This window comes from Talpa occidentalis, unplaced genomic scaffold (genome assembly GCF_014898055.3).
Source record: "Talpa occidentalis isolate TD23 unplaced genomic scaffold, MPIMG_talOcc4v2.1 talOcc4.10, whole genome shotgun sequence".
NCBI lineage: Eukaryota > Metazoa > Chordata > Mammalia > Eulipotyphla > Talpidae > Talpa > Talpa occidentalis.
This window is the reverse complement of record NW_023600993.1, coordinates 9,159,156-9,178,871: the sequence shown is the minus strand read 5'-3', so window position 1 is coordinate 9,178,871 and position 19,716 is coordinate 9,159,156. Positions and strand designations below refer to the sequence as shown.

The window sequence follows — 19,716 nt, the reverse complement described above, 5'->3', positions numbered from 1 at the left end:
CTGCCCCAGCTATTCCTTACCAAAAAACTTGTCTTCAAAGTGACTGGAGTGAAGGTGCTGTGTGGCAGGACGTGTGGCTGCGTCTCTCCGAGCTGGGGAAACCAGGTGCCAGCCCGAGTTCGAGACGGCGCTGGCTTCTCCCCAGCTCACCTCCAGAATGGGACAGTAGCGCGGCTCTGAGTCTCTCTGTCTGACGTCAGGCTGTGGTCAGGGCCTGAGGGGCCGGCAGCACCACCCATGTCCTTGACAGCGGCCTCCCATGGCTGAGAGGAGGGGCGTGAGCCTGTGGCCCGGCACTCCCGGCCCCTTTACCCTCCCTGCTGCCCACACGGTGGGGACCGCCGACCCCACTTCTCGGGTGTGGCTGTGGAGCCTCTGGCGTCATGAAGAGCTGGCACAGGGTCCAGCTGCAAGTGACTTCCCAGTGGACTCTTGGGCACTCTCCTCTTCTGCTCTTGGCTCATCAGGCCCCGCCTGGCATGCCTTTCCCCGCTCCCCAATAGCACAGAGGACTGCCTAGAAGGGGTGGTCTCTACTGGCCTTTCCTGGTGAAGTTTGGGGAGCAGCCATCTGGGCATGAGGAGGTTGCACGTAAACCCCTGGAGGCTCGAGTCAGTGTGAGGCCTGGCGTCTTGAGAGGGCAGCGGGTGTGAGGTGGGCCTGGGAGGCAGGAGGCTCTGTGGTATGTGGACAGGAGCCCACCCCGGCCATTTCCCAGGTCTGGGCTCCACCGGGCGTGGAGAAATCAGCACCTACAGTCCCACCCCTCAAGGAACCCACGCCCTAGGGAGGAAGCGGAAATGCAGACTGGTACCCAGAAGAGCAGTCATCGCGGCCAAGCAGGGGATACCGGGGGACACGTGGGCTTGCGGTGGGCGCCAGGAGCTGAACGCAGCTAGCAGTAGGCCCCTGGGGCCCTCTGGTCCTGGAGCCCGGAACTGATCCCAAGGAGAGGGCCAGGAAGGCGGGCTTAGCCCGGGGGTGTGCAGTGGATCGAGAGAGGAGACCAGGGAGGAGCAGCAGGCCAGGAACCCTGAGGCCCGGCACTGGCTGCCTGCCGATGCCCCTCCAGCCTCCAGCCCGTGCTGTGCAGGGCCCACCATGGCCCTGCCTGCCCACCAAGTCCTCCTGCTAAACCATCAGGTGCTGTGGCTCTGGAGTCCTCTCAAGCCCACTTTCAGAAAGGAAATCCTTTCTCTGAATGATGTTTTCTTCCCAGGCTCCCAACCACAGCTTCTGTGTCGTTTTTCTATCTGATCGGGTCACTGTCCTTGGCCAGAGAGCCACACAGAGGCTGGCCCTCCACCACCTTGCTCGCGTTCCCCAACCCTCAATACCTCCTCCCCTGCCGTCAGCCGGTCCTCCAGGGCCTGCCCTGACGCCCTCCTGGAACCGCCTTCCCTCCATCTCCTTTGCCTGCAAGCTTCCGGAAGCCACTTGTGACCGGATGGTCACTGGCCCTCGGCAGTCCGCAGAGGACCTGGCCTGTGGTCAGCGCTCTGAAACTGCCCTTTTGATGGCTTCTGTGTTCTCACCCAACGCGGTCTCTCAGTGACCCTTCAGCTGTTCCCAGGTGCCCTTGCGCTTCGGCACGTGGTCTTAAAGAAACCCATTCTAGAAGGTGTCCAGGGAGAGAGTTTACTCTTCTGATTCAATACTGAGGTTTCTCCAGGCTGCTGCTGTGCTGTGCCACTGTCCCTGCCCACCTGTCGCCTCCTCTCTGGAGTCCTGCATTGGAGCTTAGCAGGGCTGACCGCACCCTCTCTTCCACGTGGGGTGCCAGGAGCCTAGAGCCTGTCCCACAGCAGGACTCATCCCAGCCCAGGGGACCAGAAGAGGGACATCCGCTGGACAGAGGCTGGACAGGCCTCCCAGGCAGGGGGAGCCAGCAGGAATTGGAGTGCTGAGCTCGCCTGTGTCTACTGACCAGTCAGAGGCCCCGGGGGAGAGGCCGGAGAGGCGGCCGAGGAAGAGGAGCTGTGGTTGAGGGCTGTTGGCAGCCCCTCTACAGGAGCACAGGGCCTGGAGCGGCCAGGGGCCTGGTGCCACCTGAGGTGTGACTCCCACCTGAGGCCTTGCGTCCACTCGGACAGGCGCTCTGATGGGGTAGGCAGGGGCTCGGCAGGGCCACAGACCCCCATGCGCTAGTCACCATCTGGTCTCCCCCACACCTTTCCAGCTGTTTGGGACACAGATATTCTGTTCAGCCTCAGTTGCCAGAGGAGGCCTCCGCCCAGCTCTCATGGCTGTCCGGAGCCACGGCGGTCATTGGCAAAGCATCCTCCCAGGGAGGACTGCCCTGGGCACGGGAACCCACCCGCTGCTAGAAGGGGTTGGCCGCCTGGGCGCAGGAGGCCCTGCTTTTAAATACAGTCTAGTTACAGGAAGATGAGGACGGCTTTGGTTTTCATTCGACACAGTGATTTCACGGGCCCGCCCTGAGAGGGAGCGTGGCATGCTTGACCTCAGGAGAGGGGCGCGCTGGATGAACCCCAGAGCCCCACCTCCTGCTGACTGTGTGACGTGGTACAACCTGAGCCTTGGCTCCAGGCCACAGCCCCCAGACGTGGGGGAGGCAGGCCCCAAATGCCACCCTGGAGCCTGGAGTGCATCTGGGCTACATCACACCTCAGAATCCGCAGCCGCTTGCCCTGGGCCTGCAGGCAGCACCCTGAGCTGTGAGCTGGAGAGCCCCAGCAGGAGCCGCTGCCCACCTGGGCAGCAGTGACAGCCGCTGGTGTCTTGGCGGCTCGCCGCATGGCAGGTGGGGGTGGGTCACTGCAATGTGCTCTACAGGGTCCTGAGTGGGGAGCCCCGCCGGGGAGCTGACCCCAGAGACGGGAAGAGGCCAGCACTGGGCGGCACCTACATGCCGTGCCCCTCTACGCATGAATCTTCCCGTCGACCATTGGAGATGGGGGCCGTTTGGGATGGGGATCGTGCCCATTTCACAGATGAGAGAGTGGAGGTGACCTGCCCGTCTGGGGTCATCACTCTTGGCCGCGTGCCTCCAGCCCGACTCTCCCATGCTGACAGGCCGCGCGCAAGCAGCCAGGCTGGGCGTCGACGGGTGGGGGTGGAGGGCGGTGCTGGGTTGGTGGGCACAGCAAGGTGCTGGCGTTCGGGTTTTGGTCCTAGAGGCAGGGAAGCTGTTTGGAAGGGGTCTGTGCCAACTTCCTCCCCCACATTTCCTCGTGTCATCATAGTCACCCACATCTCGCGCTTCCTGTCTCCATCGTTCACTCTCTTGACAATTCAGGGTCGTGACCAAGACAAAAGTGTGGGACTAAGAAGGGTCTGAACTGATGCCCCGCAAGAGAGCTGAGTGGCCTCTCTGGCTTCAAGGGTGTGGCTGTGCTGCTTCTAAGTCTGGACTGTTCCTCCACCTGCTTCGTTCAGCAAACATCTGTTCTGGAGGGCGGGTGGCAGTGCCCAGGTATTGTAGGAGAGAGGGGTGTGGGAAGGGGCCCAAGAACAGCCCCAGTGAAGGCCAGGCCGCTGGGGGGAGGGCGAGGCACATGTGGAAAACTGCCCCTGCCTTGGGGTCCTACAGCCTCTGTGTGAGCCCAACGGTTTTGACTTGACCCCTGGGTTGAGGGGGGGGCATCTATAGATGATCGGGGGCAGGAGGGCGCAGGGTAACAGTTGTAGTGCAGACTACAACTGGTCACTCAAATCTTTTCCTTGCTACTGCTGTATTTGGGGAGGTAGGGGGTTTAGCTTTGAGAAGAAAGAGTAACCTTGGACAACTGTCCAGTTAAGACCCTAGTGAGAACATTACCTCATTGAGGCTCAGAATTTGCGGGGCGGTCCTGGTTTATGACTTCTGGAAGACGGCAGGCACCCAGGGGTGGACTGAAAACCTGTGCACCCTTCTCTCACCTTCCTTGCCCCCGCACCTTCCCTGGTGCCTCTCAGCTGCCAGAGGGGCTCTGCCAACAGGTGCAGGCCCACCCCCGCTCTGCATCTTCCAGGAGCCCACGTGCTCCATCCTGCAGGCGTGCAATGAGCACGTAGGCACGCACACATGGAATCTTCCTCCCCCCATGCCATCCTGCCCCTCTGTGCAGGTGCCATCTTACCAGCGGGGCCTTCCCTGGCCACATCTGCAGAGCAGCAAAGCTCCCTGCCTGCTGTGTGCCCCTGCCACTATCAGTAGCACCAGTGTCTTCATGAGCTAGAGTGCCCATCTCCCTGCATGTGAGCCCTTCCAGGGCTGAGTCTGCACCTCAGCATCCAGGGCAGGGCCTGGCACAAAGTGGACACTCAGTAAATACCCTTGATCAATGAACGGACTGCATGACTTGGGCAAGCTCTGAGAGCCCGTGATCTCCAAAAATCCTGGCTGCTGCTGGGCTCATGAAATGGAATCGTTTTCTGCCCCAAGTTATGAACCCGGACGACCCCCAGAGTGCCTACCTGGAGATGCTGGATCTGGGCCTGCTGGCAGGAGGGAACCAGCCTGGGGTTGGTGGGGAGGATGTCACCATAATTGGTGCCGGTGCCCTCTGGCTGGCCGGGGTCAGGTGTCGTGGGAAAACGGGCTTGGAAGGAGTCCGTTAAGAGAGCAGACATTCTTTGAAAGCCTCCCCCGCCCAAGCTCTCAGTTCTCTGCAGTCCCTGGAACCCCTCATTGCACATCCTAAAATTTGGTTCTGGTTCTCAGCCCTGTCAGGAACACTCTGGTTCATTTGCGCATATGACTTGTGTGGCTCGGGTTTCCAAACCATGCTGGCTGCTCCCTGGACAGGAGAGCTGGCCCAGCAGGGGTGCCTGGGTCAGCCTGTGCCCAGCACCCGAGCTGGTGGTGAACGGATGAACCAACAGGCAGCAAGGGAGCAGGGGCTCTGCGTGCTCCCTGCAGTGCCCAAGGCAGTGCCATTCCCAGCAGGAGCCCCCGGAGAGGTCACTTTGGCCTGGGCAGGGGGAGTCAGGGAGGCTTCGAGGGGAAGAGTCGAGCTGGCCTAGAGGCGCTCATGCTGAGGCCTGCCCACACTATGGGCTCGATGCCCTGCCGAAGTGAAGGGCAGTGTGACCACAGCTGTGGGCTGCTAAGACAGTGGACCACCCTCGCTGCCCAGTGCCCGGCCTGCAGAGCAGCCTCTGTCAGCTCTGAGCTAGGTTGCCCTGGAGGACCCCAGGCCTGGACTTGAGAAGACCCTAATGGTTTCTGTGCTGGCATGGAGGGAGTTGGGAAGAGGAAATCTGTGTAGGCAGTGAGCGAGCAAATGGCTGCAGATGGATATTCTGGAGCCCAGCTCCCTGGTTCAAAGCCCAACTGCCATGTCCTAGCCGTGGGGACCTAGGCAGGTCACTCTCCCTCTCAGCCGCTGACTTGCCTTCTACAGGCACAGAGCAGGCCTCCTGGGCATGTGCTCTGGGATGAGGGCGGGGCTGTCATCTCCCAGGGGCCTGCCCCAGGAGACAGGGCTTCCCGCTGCCACAGTGGGGAAGCCTGGGGCCTTGGCTCATCCTGCCAGAACCCACAGTTCTGGGGATTGGCCGGGCAGTGGCTGTTAGGGCAAGCTGGACATCCCCCAAGTGCCCAGCAGAGCCTGGAACTCCTGACCCAATGACCTCCCTGTGACTGGCCTTGGTGCGGGGCCAGGCCTGGGAAAGGGGTGTGATGACAGCTGTGCTTTGGTGTTCTGGCTGCAGTTCCCAGATAGAAGCCCCCCTTGTTCTCCCTGGCACAGAGACACCTTGCACACCAGCCCCCTCCCAACTGGACTAGCCCTCCCGGACCCCCTAGAGCCCAGGCTCCTGCGGGCAGAGGGACCTTTGGGTGGAGATGCTCTGGCCTGAGGCCTGCATTCTCCCCAGAAAGGAGGAAAGAGGAAAAAGGGCCTGCACCAGTGGGCGAGGGTGTACCCCAGCCCATCAGAGCTGTGCAGGGCAGCACTGACCCGGAGGGAGCACCATCCCTGCTCTGCCTGCCAGAGCTGGTAGCTGGTGCAAAGTGCAGGGGAGAAGGGCCAGGGTGTGAGACTGAGAAGGTGATGCCACTTAGGGGCGCCTGTGAATCGGGGACCAAATTCCCGGGGCATGAGGGCCAAGGGGTGGGAGCCAGCCCAGGACTGGTGCCCGACACACATGGCAGACGCTGGAGGAGCACGCGCCAGGGCAGCCCATCGCGGAGCATGCTGGGGTGGGGTGAGGGGTGCGGGCACACAGTCTGGGTGGGCCAGCCCCATGGGCGTGCGAACCTGCCCCCACGCCTGGTCCTGCCTCTGCTGGGCTGAGCGGGTGTGGAAGGGTGGACAGCGCTGCGCCCGCCTGGCCGCAGCCTTCACAGGGAGGGGATCGGCCACCGGAGCCTGCGGCTGTCAAGTCAAGAGCGAGGACGGGGACCACCGGAGCTCGCCACCCGCCCGCGCTGTGGGCCGCGAGGACAGCCGGCAGCGGCGCCCGCCTCCCGCGCCCCGGCGGCGGGACTGATACAGTAATCAGGAGGCCACATATGGACCCCGGGAGATGACTGCTCCCAGGCCTTTGTTCGCCTTCATTATTCTGGATGAGGTGTTTTTTTTTTCCCAAGTCATAAAAATGACATTTTTAATATGTGGAATTTTTTTTAAAGAAAAGCAATATGAAGGAGACTTTTATTGTCAATAAGCTCTACCTTTTAAACCAGTTATCTTAGTTTCTGCTCTAGGTATTTTAATTGAAGATTAACTGCTGTTAAAGAGTGTACATATTTAGGGAGTGAGTGTTTGGAGTATTAAAATTCAGCTCCCTCAGTGGTGGGGACAGTCTCCCTGGGGCCACGGTGCCCCTCCCCCCGGGGGCTGTCCACGCTGGAGGGCACCTGCAGGAGGGGGAGCGTAGCTTTCTGAGGAGGGGCCAGGCGGGGAGAGTTCAGGAACTGTGTGGCCTCCTGGAGGCAGAGCCCCACATGCCTTTCTCCCCACAGAGGACAGCGCGGCAGCGCGGCAGGCACACGCAGCTCCCGCTCGGCTCAGAGCTCAGCCGCTGGCACCACACACCTGCCCCTGCCTGCTGGGCTCTCTCTGTGGTACCTTCTGAAGGGTGGAGGCCTGTGCAGGGGTGAGGGGTGGGCTCTGAGCAGGGATGAGTGATACGTGTGAAAAAGCCCAGGGGCTGCGGGAAACAGTTGGTGAGGGGCTGATAGAGGAATTTGGGTCCCTGTCCGGGGACTGGCTGAAGTTTTCTGAGCTGGGAGAAAAGGTCAAGTTTTGTTCTAGAAGGATCTTTAGCAACAGATCCAAGGTCAAATCAGAAGAGGGAATTGGCGGGAGAGCAACCTGACAGCTCACGCCAGGAGGCCAGTACATGCAGCCCCAGTGCCAGGAACTGCAGGAACCCACCATGCGAGGGCCGGGGAGTGCCAGGCACCATCCAGCTCCGGCGTGTACCCTCGGGCAGGGGCTGCTCACTGGGATGGCCCTGGGCAGGTGCTGCACACCCCTCCCTTTCCCACCACCCACCTCCGTGACTCCTCTCCACAGCCACCTGTGTGTGGGGGGGAGGCCCACACCCCAGGGGGTGTCATACCTGCCCTAGGCCGCCCCCAGGAGGAGAGGACAGAGTCCTCGCCAGCTGTGCCAGCTGCCCCTCCAGGAGGCAGCAAGTGCCCAAAACACCCGAGAACTATATGCCCACAAACTTTCTTCCTCATAATAATTGAGTCTCCGTCTGATTCTCGAGGCCAAGTCATTTCCTAACTATTTCAGAATGGTTTTGTTTTTTGTCTTAAAACCCTCCCTTCCAATTAATGCAGTTTTTCCCTCCCTATGCACCCCAATCTCCAAAGCCTTGGCTACATTATAATTTCAATTTACATGGTGTGGGAAAGATTTCTGCAAAGGGCCCTTTTTTGTTTTTGAAGAATTCATCATTGCTGCTAAGAAGCTTAATATAAATTAAAAGAGGAATTAAGCAACATTAAGACATCAAAATGGGGGTGCAGGCGCCGCTTGCCTCCACCCCCACCCAATCAAAGGGGCTGCGCGGAGCGTGGAGTGTGCGCTCGAGAACCTCAGAAAGAGCGCCGGTCCCTTAAAGGCCCCGCTCTGCCACCGCCTCCCCCTAATTCCCTTTGTGGCAGGGACAGCGGAGTACACGTCTGATAAAAACTTAATCACCTTATCTTTTTAAAGCAAATTGCATCTTTGTTTACATCCGGGATCCATAGCAGGCGAGAAAGGAGGGAAACAGTCAGCCTCTCGCCCCCTGGAAACAGCCACCCCTGCTAGAGGCTCCACTCCCAGGATGAACGGAAAACCAGGGCGCACAAAGACATGTTGGGAGGACTCCCAAGTGTCTGTCCCCCTCAAAGATGAGTTCAGAGGCCTCAGCGGGAAGGGAGCCGACTGATGTCCCGGCTGCTCTTGACCAAGCGACCTCACTCTCCCTGACCCACTAGGCCGTCCCGGTACCTCTCTGGCCTCTGGGCATCTCAAGCTAAGCTCATACGGGCCCACCCTGCAAGCCTGCTACTGCAGGGTAGACCGGGCCCCGCCCGTTAGGGCCATCTCCAGCCTGGCCACATCTTCCTGCACAGGCTGCCATGTTGGCCAGGCACAGGTCTCCTTGGGCACCGCCCTGCACACCCCTCCTGGGACCCTGGTGACTTATATGGGCTGGCGGTGACATCTGATACTGAAGCCCACCCCGTAGCCATGAGCCATTCTGTGTGAGAGGCTCAACCCCTAAGCTCCAGGCCAAGGAAGGACCGCTCCTCTGGGCAGCCCCTCCTGCTCACTGACCAAGCATCCGGTACAGACTGGGCCTGGCTGCATTCAAGGGCCTCGCTCGCCAGCCAGCCCCAGCCACCCCTGCAGGGCCTGGCCCAGCTGCCAGGCTTGTCCCTCTGAGCTCCCCAGCCCATCCGTCTTCACCAGGATGCTGACCCCAAAAGGGACCCACGCCCCTTGCCCAGGATCTTGTTCTGCCCTGTCAGTTTGACTCTCCGGAGCCGCTTGTTCCAGGAGGGGGAAGTGCTGGAGGGGCTGCAGTTGACTCCAGCCCCGTGGGGCCACCAAGGGGGCCAATGACCCCAAGCTGTTTGCAAGGGTTCAGTTCCCACTGGGGGGGTTCCAGCCGCCCACCAGCGTGGAGGCCCCTCTTCCAGTCTGGCCCCCAACATGAAAGCGACGCCAGCAATTGGAGGCAATTTGCCGGCCTTTGATGACCATGTCAGGGCGGCACCCGCGGCCAGGGCTTGGGAAACAGTTGTGTTTCCCGCATTCTTCCCTGATTACCCGAGCCGAGCCAAGACCCAGCGGCCTCCAGCCCATTGTGCCTTTGTGTGGAGCTGGCGCTCAGTGAGAAAGGCCAGCCCGGCCCTGGGAGAGTGTCCCCAAGGAACACCACGGGTAGCAGCGTCACCCCCAGGGTCATGGTGCTCACCCCCACTGCATCCCGGGCCTGGACACCAAGAATCCTGAGGTGTGGGGAGGAGCAGGGTTTGTCTGCTGAGGCCTGGAGTAGTGGCCACCATGTGAACTTCACACATGCAGCCCTCACACCCGCCCTGCCAGGGAGCTAGACTGCTCTGGGCCAGGGTGGCTGGCCTGCTTCTGGGCGGGGGCCCTCCCCGGGCCACCAGTGCAGTCAGGTGTTCCCTAGTCCTAGAGGCATATCCAGTGGGGCCTATTTTCTTCTCCTGCTGCCTGCACAACCTACTCGTTCTGTTCCATCCAGCATCCCATCCTGTGCCCTGCACGAGGCCCTGCACCCCATGCCAGAGCCTGTGCCAGCACTGCAGAGGCCAGCCGCTCTCACTCAGGGGACAGACACATAATGCAATGATAACAAAACTCAGGCTAATCTAAGTTGGGTTCCAGTTGGAATTCCACTGGGCCTGGACAGGGGAGGGGAAGCCGTCCCGCAGGGATGGCAGCTGAGCAGGAGTTAGCAGAAAGGACGGGAAGAGCCATGCTGACAAAGGGAGGCCCTTTTGGAGGGATGGTTGGAGCTGGCTTGATCTGGTTCCATCTGGTTAGAGCAGGTTATAGCGGGCTAGGGAGAGCAGGATCGAGCCTACTAGAGTAGGTGAGAACACACTAGAGCATGTTGTGCACAGTGTGTGATACAGGTGGGGGTGAGCAGAGGTGAGGCACAAGCTGGATGAGGCAGGGCCTCATGCCACACAGGAGGACAGAATATGCTGTTGGTGGTACCAGGGGGAGGCCAGCACTGCAGACCTCAGGGGAGCTTCCAGAGGCTTCAGTGCCAGGGCAGGGTGGCAAGATGGTGCACAGGGGCTGGGCCCGTGGAAGGTTGCAAGGACGAATTCCTAACCCTATACTCCCATTTGCTGCTCTGGATGCAACGTCGTCGTCAGAAACCATGGACTTGCAGCATATGGAGCAGCCATGGGCACCGGCGGCTCCCAACATTCTGCTAAGCCCTCCTCACGGTCAGAGCCAGAGAGTGAAAGAGATGGTACCATTAACCTGGAGACCGTAGTGAGCTTCCTGGCCCATGGCACCACTGAGGGCCTTGACCAGGTTGTGGAGGCAGGACTTGGTGACAGGGATCTCCCCTCCCCACCCTTGTGCCCATGCATTCAGTCAGGCTGCATGGAAAGGGCAGTGTAGCGCCTTGTCTGGGCTCCAGCCTGGGTACAGGGGAGTTCGATCAAGTCCAGCTGGCTCAAGCCATATCCAACAGGTTCCAAGGGGTTCTAACTGGCTCCAACTGACTTGAGACAGATCCAACCAGCTCCAACCGGCTCAAACCAGAACAAAATGGCTCCAACACACTTGAACCAGATCCAGCCAGCTTGAATTGACTCAAACTGGCTACAACCAGATCCATCCAGCTCCAAGCTCCTTGAACCAGCTGTAACGGGATCCAACCAGTTTGAACCAAATCCAACCAAATCCGATCCAAGCAGCCCTAGCCAACTCCAACATGCTCTAGTGCATTCTCACCTACTCTAGTAGGCTCGATCCTGCTCTGTCCTAGCCTGCTATAACCTGCTCTAATCAGATGGAACCAGATCAAGCCAGTTCCAACCATCTCAAACTGGATCCATGTGACTCCAACCAGCTCGAGCCAGATCCAGCCAGCTTCAGGTGACTCCAGCCAGTTCCAGCCGACTCCAACCAGCAATAGCCAACTTGAGGCAGATCCAACCAGCTCCAATAGTATCCAAATAGCTTGAGACAGCTGGAACTGGATCAAGTCAGATCTAGATGGTTCCAGTATGCTCTAGTCTGCTCTAACTAGATTGAACTGGGTCCAACAGGATCCAACTGACTTGAACTGGATCCAACAAGATCCAACCAGCTCTAACCTAACCTAATCCTCTCTAACCTGCTCTTATTGGCTCTAACCTGCTCTATCTGGCTCCAGAAGGCTTGAACCAGATCCAGCTGGCTCATACTGGCTCCAGACCCATCTGGCTCCAAGTGACTTTACTGGATTCCTCAGATCTAACCAGACCTAACCAGGTCTAAACAGATGCAAACAACTCCAACCAGCGCTAACCTAACTTAGTACTCTCCAGCCTGCTCTAACTGGATCAAATCAGATCAAACTGGCTTTAACCAGCTCTAAACATCTCTAACCTGCTCTATCTGGCTCCAGCTGGATCCAAGCAGATCCAGCTAGCTCCAACCAGCTTCAAGAGGCCAGCTCCAGCCAGCTCCAACAGCTTCAAGAGGCCATGCCAGTGGGCCTGTGGTAGACTCTTGTGAGTAACTTGGGGTCACAGGAGAAACCTTGGGAAATTCAGAAAAGCAGAAGGGAGGAGAAAGTATGCTTGTAACCATACTCCAGACCCCTGATGCCTCACAGCCAGCCCTGACACCTCACAGCTGGCCTTCCAGTCTTTTCATTCAGAAAATGTTGACTCCTGTCAACAAAATCTGTCTCTGTGTCATTTTAAACTCTTCTTGGTATCACTTTCTGTCTCCTAGAACGTTGCGCCACAACAGGCACGTGCCTGTGCTGGTCTGTCCCGATGGCCCCGCCTGGTCTCAGAGCCACATGACTGTCCCCAGTGCACCTCTTCTTTGTGCCCAGAGCTGTGTGACCTTGGGCCAGTTACTCTCCTGGGCCTCTGCCTTCTACACGGCCTTGTGAGCAGTAAGCACCTCCACGGGGCGGGGGGCAACATCTTTGTGCCCAAGTCTCAGGTTGCTTGTTCAGACTGAATTTTTCTGGAAGAGGGCTGCTCTGTCCACCTGTACCCACGCGGGAAGCTGACCAGCCAGTGCTTACCCAGCAAGGCCTCGTGCAGCACTATTCCTTCAGCAGTGTTCTTCGAGCACCCGCTGCGAGCCGGGGACTCTTCTAGGCGGTGAGCTTATAGCAGTGACTAGACTGGGATTCCTGCGTGGTGGCACATGTACTTTAGCAGGGACAGACGAAACATCCAACGAGGAAACACCAGGTATATTAGAAGGTGATCAAGGTTATTGTGAAAAATAGAGTGGGGTTGGAGGAGATGGGGTGCAGGGAGTGACAGTGATCAGGAAACCTCACTGGGGTGACGTTTGCACAGTGATTCAAGGGGTTGAAGCTGGGAGCCTTCGGAACTGCTGGTGTTATAGGGCAGCCCCGATATTGAACGGGTTCCTGGCTGTGGGTCCTCACCCCCGCGCTTACAAGGGACTTATGAATACTCCACTACAGGCACACACAAAAGGTTCATAAAAGGTTTATTGACAAGGGAAAAGGAAATAAGGAAATGTACAACTCAGGGAGAAAATAGGGAAATAAAGTCTTTAATGCGTCCTACCCGATCCGCCGACCTGGAAACCCAAAGTCACTCTCAGAGCTGGCCGGATGCTGCAAGCTGGCGGAGAGCCAAAAATGGGGGACCCCCCTCCAAAGCCCACGTGTCTGGCTTTATACCAACCTGGCTGCTTAACCCCACCCTCAGGTCCCAGCTACCTTCCCTTGGGTGGGGATGGGATGTGGAGTTCCCAGTGTCTTTGGCTTTGGCCTGGGGTGGGGGTGGAGTCCACAAAGCCTGTATGGAATTAGCTTTAGGACATCCTGTTCCCCCTAACACTGGGACAGACCTTCCAAGAAAGGGGAAGGTAGAGGCTAACATTGGAGCGGTGGAGTCATGGGGAGAGTGTAGAGGCGTGGGGGGCGGGGAGCTTCTGTCATGCCTCAGTGACCCCAGCACCTGCAGGAAATGCTCAGGAGCCCCTGGTGGCCAGTGGCCCTCAGTTTGGCACCTGCCTTCCAAAGGTCTCTGGGACCCTCCCTGGTTTGGTCTCCTGCAGAGTTGGGTACACGAGGTGCCCGGTCCTGTAGCCCACAGGATTTGCCCACACCCCTCCCCCCGTCCTCAGGCATCATGCTCAGCCCACCCAGGACTTGGCACGCAGGCTCCCTTTCTGCAGGCCCTTGCTTGGGATCTCGGCCGGGCGGGCAAGGCCTTCTGCCTCATTCCCAAGCTCTTCCCCAGGAAGCCTGCCCTCGCACCCCTCCCCGTGACACGCTGTCTGCTTCGTCTTGTTGCTTGTTTACTGTCTCCCCCATTCAGACTAGAAAACTGTGGGGCTGGACCCCAGTGTGTGTTCGCCACCATTTGTCTCCCAGCCCTGGAGCTTCTGTGAGTGTTTTCAAGTGATAGAGCAGGGCAGGCGGGGAGACACTCGGTGTGGCCAGCCCTGTGCCCTAGTCTGGCTGGGCTGGGGGGCAGCTGCGACACCCTTACCTGCCCTTCACTTCCCTCCATTTGCCTTTTGGCCACTGCGAAACAAAGTGATTCCCGGTGACATGTGCCACGAATGCTAACGGCCCAGCAGCCCCTGGGGCTGGGTCTCCATAGGTCAGCTTCCTGGGTGTCGTGTCCAGGCCACCCCATAGTGGGGCAGAGGAAGGCGAGCCTGACCCTCGCAGGAGAGCGTCGGGTGGCTGCGTCTTCGCCCATGCCAGATAGATTTTCCAGCTCTGCTGCCTTGGGCGGTGTCAGGCATGCACGCAGTGTAACGAGAGCCATCGCGGCCGAGATGGGCCGCCGATTGGGCCACGCCTGTCTCCCCCGGCTGGCGCAGACGCTGGGGAGCCCCAGGCCTCTTTAGCCATCAGACCTCCTGGCACCAGAGGGAGACAGGCTGCCCGTGCCATTTGTCAGGGTCTGGTGCCAGCCACCTTCTCTGTTTGCAGAAGGAAGGCCGGGACTCCGATTCGGGGAGTCAGATACCTGCAGACCTGGCACTTGCTTGCGGGGGCTGGCCCAGGGCCAGTCGCACGCCCGCACCCCATCCCAGAGGCGTGCAGACCCACTTGGTGTGGATCCTGTGATCAGACAGTGTGACCCGACAGGAGGGCCGCTCCCCTAGTACAGATCCCCCAGCCCGCAGCCTCCTGGCCGCGTTTCCATCAGCTGCATCCCAGCCTTCCCAGGGGATGCAGACTTGGGGCTGAAGGGCAGTCTCACCTGGGAGGCCATGCCCGCCCCAGTCCTTCCTGGAGCGGGCAGGGCTGCCCCTTGAGCCGGCCTTCCTCAGGAGGCTGCAGGGCCGCATGGGAGGCTCTTAGAGCCTATACTCTTCAGAAGCATTTTCCCGGCGTCTTCTTAAGGTGACCCCTCTCTGCCAGAGCGGTGGGCTGGGGCCAGGAACCTGCCTCTGCCATTGGATGTGCACCCAGAGTTGGACCTGAGGGCTGAACCAGAGTTCAAATCCTGCCTCTGCCACACTCCCTGCGGGCCTCAAGCGAGTCGCTGCCCTCCGTGGGGCTATTGTCCCAACTGTAAAATAGCAGGATTCAGGCAGCACACACCGAGTGCCTGGTCTGGCAGGACCCGCACACGTGTCCCTGCCGCCCAGCCCGCCTGCCTGGTCGACACGCGCAGCCAGGGGGCCCAGCAGCAAAGCTTCACGGCAGCTTCTTTTCTCAGAGAGAACGTGAGCACCCAGCAGGACGGGCCAGGGAGAAAACCCTGCACATGCAGAATGGGGTGCACCAGTATGTGCAGGGGGTTCCCTTTGCCTCCCCCCAACTTCCCACCAACTCTGGAACCCAGCCTCTGGGTCCTCTGGCCTCTGCCGCACCTCTGAAAAATGCCCTCTCTGGGGTACTCAGAGGTCTGCCAGACCCCTCATTTGGCAAGACTGTACCCCATTTGCCCCTCAGCAGGATATCCAAAGGTGCATACTTAGATTTACTAGGAGCTGCTGCCATGAAGCTTGCCAGTCTCAGGGTGCCCCTTCGCTCAGCCTCCCCGCAGCCCTGCTAGCTTGCTCCAAGAGGATGCCCCGCACAGTGACAGCCCCCTGAGTGAGGGGCTCATTCCAAGGTACTCTGCTCAGAGCTGATCTGGGGCCTGGGCCATCCACTCCCGCAGCCTTAGGGGGGCCTAGAGCCTCAGCTTCTGCGCTAAGGGTTGGGAGGTGCAGGGCAGCTGAGCGTCTCGCCCGGCCAGCAGCCCACACCAAGGCTGCACTGCCGCCAGGCAGACTCCTGGTGAAGATGAGCCTGGGAGAAAGGGGTGTTGTAGCCTCAGGTTTAAGGGGAGCTGGAAGTCTGTTGGCAGAGGGGGAGGGTTTCCAGGCAAAGGGAACTGCGGAGCCCCTGAGGTGTGACGGGGAGCCCAGCGCGTCACGTGTTCAGCAGGGCTGCGGGGAGAGCGCGGCAGCACCCCTGGGCTGGAAGAGTAATCAGGCCAGGTGTGCGGGGCGTCCCTGGAAACAGCCTGCTCAGCCGTTCGCTGGAGGGAGAGGACGAGGGTCTGTGTCGAGCTGAGGGCTCCTCCCTTCCCTGGCTGCCGGGGCCAAGCAACACCCCAACCGCCTCTTCTCCCATCTTCTGACCCACCAGGGGTCCCACTGGTTGACCAGAGCCCAGAGGCGAGCGCCTGCCAGTGCGCTGCAGAGGTCAGCTTCCCCCCAGGGCCCAGAAGGGTGGAGAGCGGCTCTCCAGGGCCTCTTGGAGAACACCTAGCCCAGGGAGCCTCGAATGCCAAGTTTGGGGGTGTACGTCTTAGGGTGACCGCTCTGGGCAGCAGTGGGGCTGCTTGGAGCAGAGGAAGGGCGCACCTGCCAGGGCTCAGCGGGAGCAGTGGTTCGGAGGTGATGTGGGGAGGCGGGAGCCCGGGGTCAGGCGGCAGAGTGTATCCGGCCCTTTGACGGAGAGCAGAGCGAGCGCTGCAGGGAGGCCCAGCCCAGGGTGGCCTGAGCCAGGAGGCGGGGGTTGGACTCTACCAGGGCAGTCTGGGGAGAGACTGACAGACTCCTCTGTGCCTTGCAGGGGGCCTCAGCCCTGAGTCCAAGAAGATCCTGACACCCTCGCTCAAGAAGCGGGGCCGGGCCGGCCGAGGGGAGGCGGCCAAGCAGGAAGACGGCGCCGAGCGGCCGGAGCCCACGCAGCATGTAGCGCTCAGCCTGTCTTTCAAGCGCTACGTCTTCGACACCCACAAGCGCATGGTCCAGTTTCCCTGAACACCCAGTGACCTTCCCCGGGGCCACCTTGCCCGGCCTCAGTGCCAAATGCCCGACCACATGTGCCTCGACCTCCCCGGGCCCAGCTCAGCCCCAGTGAGAACCCAGGGTATTGGGGACAGTGTCACCAGTGCTGGGACCAGGAAGGTCTGTGCCCCAACCCTTGTACCCTCCCCCCAGGGGACAGCCCTCAGGTCCAATGAGGGGTGGGCCTCCACTGGAGAGCTGGTGACCAGTGTGTCCCAGGCTGCCCGCCTAGTGGCCATCTGAGAGTCAATCCCCCCCCACTATCAAGCAGCTGGACACTCGCCAGCTGCAATAAATGTCCCATGGCCCCCACCGTGCTGCTGGTCTCTTTGATTTCACCAGGATCCCCTCAGCTCTATTCCTAGAGCAGGGCTGGGGGGGAGGGGTGCAAACCCAAAGCTCGGTGGGCTGAGGGTGTCCACGGGATGTGGGGCTCCTGGATCAGGTTGGGAGAACCCTGGGGTTTCCTGGGCCCTGGGGCAGAGGGGAGGCCTGTGGGCAGCCAAGTCCAGGGAGGGTACTGCTAGGAAGGGTTCTGTGGCCTGAGACTGGTGCCCTCAGGGGTTGGGGAGCAGCAGGGCTCCAGGGAGAGGCAGTCTGAAGGGGCTGTTCCTGCATCCCTACACCAGGAGTCTCTGGGCCTTGCCCTCGAGTTTGGGGCCCACATTCTTCCCAAAGCCTGGAGATGAGGATGGATGACTGAGGCAGACAAGGGTGGGGGTGGCCTTGCTCCCTCCAAAGCCCTGGAAACAACCCCCGGGCTCCTCTGCCAGCCCTGCAGCCACAGGCCACGCCACCCCGAGGCCCAAGCTGCGGGAACTCAGAAAAGGGTGAAACAGCAGAACCAACTGATTGAGGCGAAATCAAAGCTTTTAAAGACATTTGCAGGGTGAACAGATGTTCTAGCGTTCCTCTATTTGGCCTCCAGACGGACACAGAGGCCTCCCTTTTATCCTGGTAATCGGTGCATTATGCTTTAATTTGCAAAAATGGCATTAAAAATATTAACAGGGGCAGGTTGCGATCAAATGACTTTGGTTGTTAAGGCCTAGAGCTGGGGACAGAGAGGGACAGGGAGCGGCTCTCGGAACACGCTGTCCCCGTGATTAAGCCAGGCTCAGCCAGAGCCCCTCATGCCCAGCGCGGCCATGTGCCCAGCGCGGCCAGATAACGGGCTGCATTTGAGTCGGGTTGACAGCTAAGAGCTGTCCAGGGCAGCCCCCCGCTTCCCAAGCTGGGGGGCTGAGAATGAGCCAGCAGGAGAGTACAGGCAGTGTGGGTGCCCTGGGGGTGTCCTCCTACCATAGGGACGCTCGCCCGAGGTGTCCCCAGCAACTGGGAGCCCCGCTGCCACTGCCTGAGGGGACACCTGCAGTCACTGCCTGAGGGGACACCTGCAGTCACAGCAGTAGTGTGTCATCCCCACGGCGGGCCAGGCTCTGCGCCCGTCCCTCCTTCAGCCCCCAGCCCTGCCCGATGGACCCTCTGACCAGGCAGGCAGTGCCACCTAGCTGAGGCCGCTAGAGCCCAGGGCGACAACCGGCGAGCACTCCCGGTGAGGCCCCCAGGACAAAGATCCCCCAGCCACTGGCCCATTCAGTCCCCAGGGGAGGAGGAAACCCCTTCTTGAGTGTCTACGATGCCAGGCCCAGGCCCATGACTACTGACACCATGGGGTGGGAGACCGTGGGAGGGTTGCAGAGCTGGTCCACTGTCGGTCTCATTGGGGCAGGTGCCTGGCATCGGTGCAAACCTGAGTGCCATTAGCCAGGCCAGGCTAAGGCACAGCCCTGAGGGGGATGCACAACCGGTAAAATGGGCAGGAGCTGGGGTAGTGCCCAGTGTCCTGGGTCAGCCCATGTTTTATGGAGGACAGGCCTCTGTGTGCCAAGCCCTCCGCAGCCACCACCACAGGCTATGTCAGCTCATCCCCCTGTCGGGGAGACTCAGGTAATGGGCTCCAGCTTTCTAGGGGGCGGGGGCTGGGGCGCATGCTGGGATGAGAACCAGGTTCTGGATGACTCATGCCTTGAGGGTGTGCCCTCTGGACCCCTGCCTTGGGTGGCGGGGGGCACGGGCAGCAGTGTCCTGCACCCCCTCCGCCTGCCCGCTTCACGGGATGAAGTCATGGGCAGGCGTCCCGCCTCGGCCAGGGCAGGAGGGGCAGCGCTGATTGGCAGGCCCCCGACCAGCGGGGCTAATGCACCAGCAGCGAGATAAGGCTTATCTAGAAATGTCCCTGGAATCGAGACTCGGATGGAAACAGGCTTCTGGGTTAATATATTTTTGATAGATAAAGTCTCGTAAACGGGAAGCCCTGGGGGCCCGGGGCAGGAGAAGGGGCAGCTTCTGTTCTCCCAGGCCTCCTGCCCTGGCTGTGTGTGTGTGTGTGTGTGTGTGTGTGTGTGTGCGCGCGCGCACGCGCCCCAGACGTCTGTGTCGGGTGGGAGTGTGCACGAATCTTGGTGTCTCTGGGTGAACGTCTATCTCTGTTCTGGGAGGTTTTATCTCTCGGCCTGTGTGTCTCTTGTCTGTCTGTGAGAATGGGGTGAGGAAGGGGGTGTGGGGTCCCGTCTGCACAGGGCAGTCGTGTGTATCTAGTGCCACAGGCGCTCACAGATTGGTGGGCCCTGCTCCCCAGGACTGGGTGACATGGGGGAGGCTTACCCACAGACCCGGAATCCCCCTCCAGGACCTCTCCATGCCAGCTCACCCCTGGGCTGATGAGTCCTCAGACCTCTTCTGTCCACGTGGGGTTCGGTATTTCCTGGCTCCTTTTGGAGACCAAGGCCAGCTGGGGTCGTGGCCTCACCCCCTGGTTCAGCCATGGCTTCTGTGCCCATGATGGGCGAGGACCACCTGGGCCAGATCTTGAAGAGAGGGCAGGCGTTGGCAGGGGAAGCGTGACGCTCCGGGCAGCAGGGAGGCTCCAAGGAGAGTGGGTCTGCGTGAAGAGGGATGAGGTCATGGCTCCCCAGTCTTGCCCCAGCCCCTGCTGGTCCTCCAGGAGCCTCCACACCGGGCAGCCCTGATTAAAAAGAGTAATTAGCGCTTGACTGATAACAGAGTTCAGCCATTAATTAGCCCAGCTCAGCCGGCACCAGGGCTCGACTGCAGAGGCAGCAGAAGCAGCAGGGCATGCTGGGTGGGGAGGGTGCTCCCTGGTGGGCGGCGTGCTGTTGACCCCAAGTCTGGGCTTTCAGGGATCCACCGCAGGGAGCCCCATTTCCTCTGCTGAGTGCCAGGGCCGAGGGCAGGGGAGGAGCTTTGGAGGCAGACTGGGCCCCCGGGCCTGGAGGGTGTCGACAGGGTA

General features: G+C 60.3%; 1 protein-coding gene across 1 annotated transcript in view; it reads left to right on the top strand.

Moving 5' to 3' along the window:
• Positions 1–16,759, top strand: part of EEFSEC (eukaryotic elongation factor, selenocysteine-tRNA specific) — a 196,612-nt gene extending 179,853 nt beyond the window's left edge. Inside the window, exon 7 of the mRNA XM_037524095.2 lies at positions 16,186–16,759. Within this exon, the coding sequence (XP_037379992.1) occupies positions 16,186–16,376 (191 nt within the window). The 3' untranslated portion in view covers positions 16,377–16,759. The remainder of the gene's footprint in view (positions 1–16,185) is intronic.
• Positions 16,760–19,716: the final 2,957 nt, after the last annotated feature.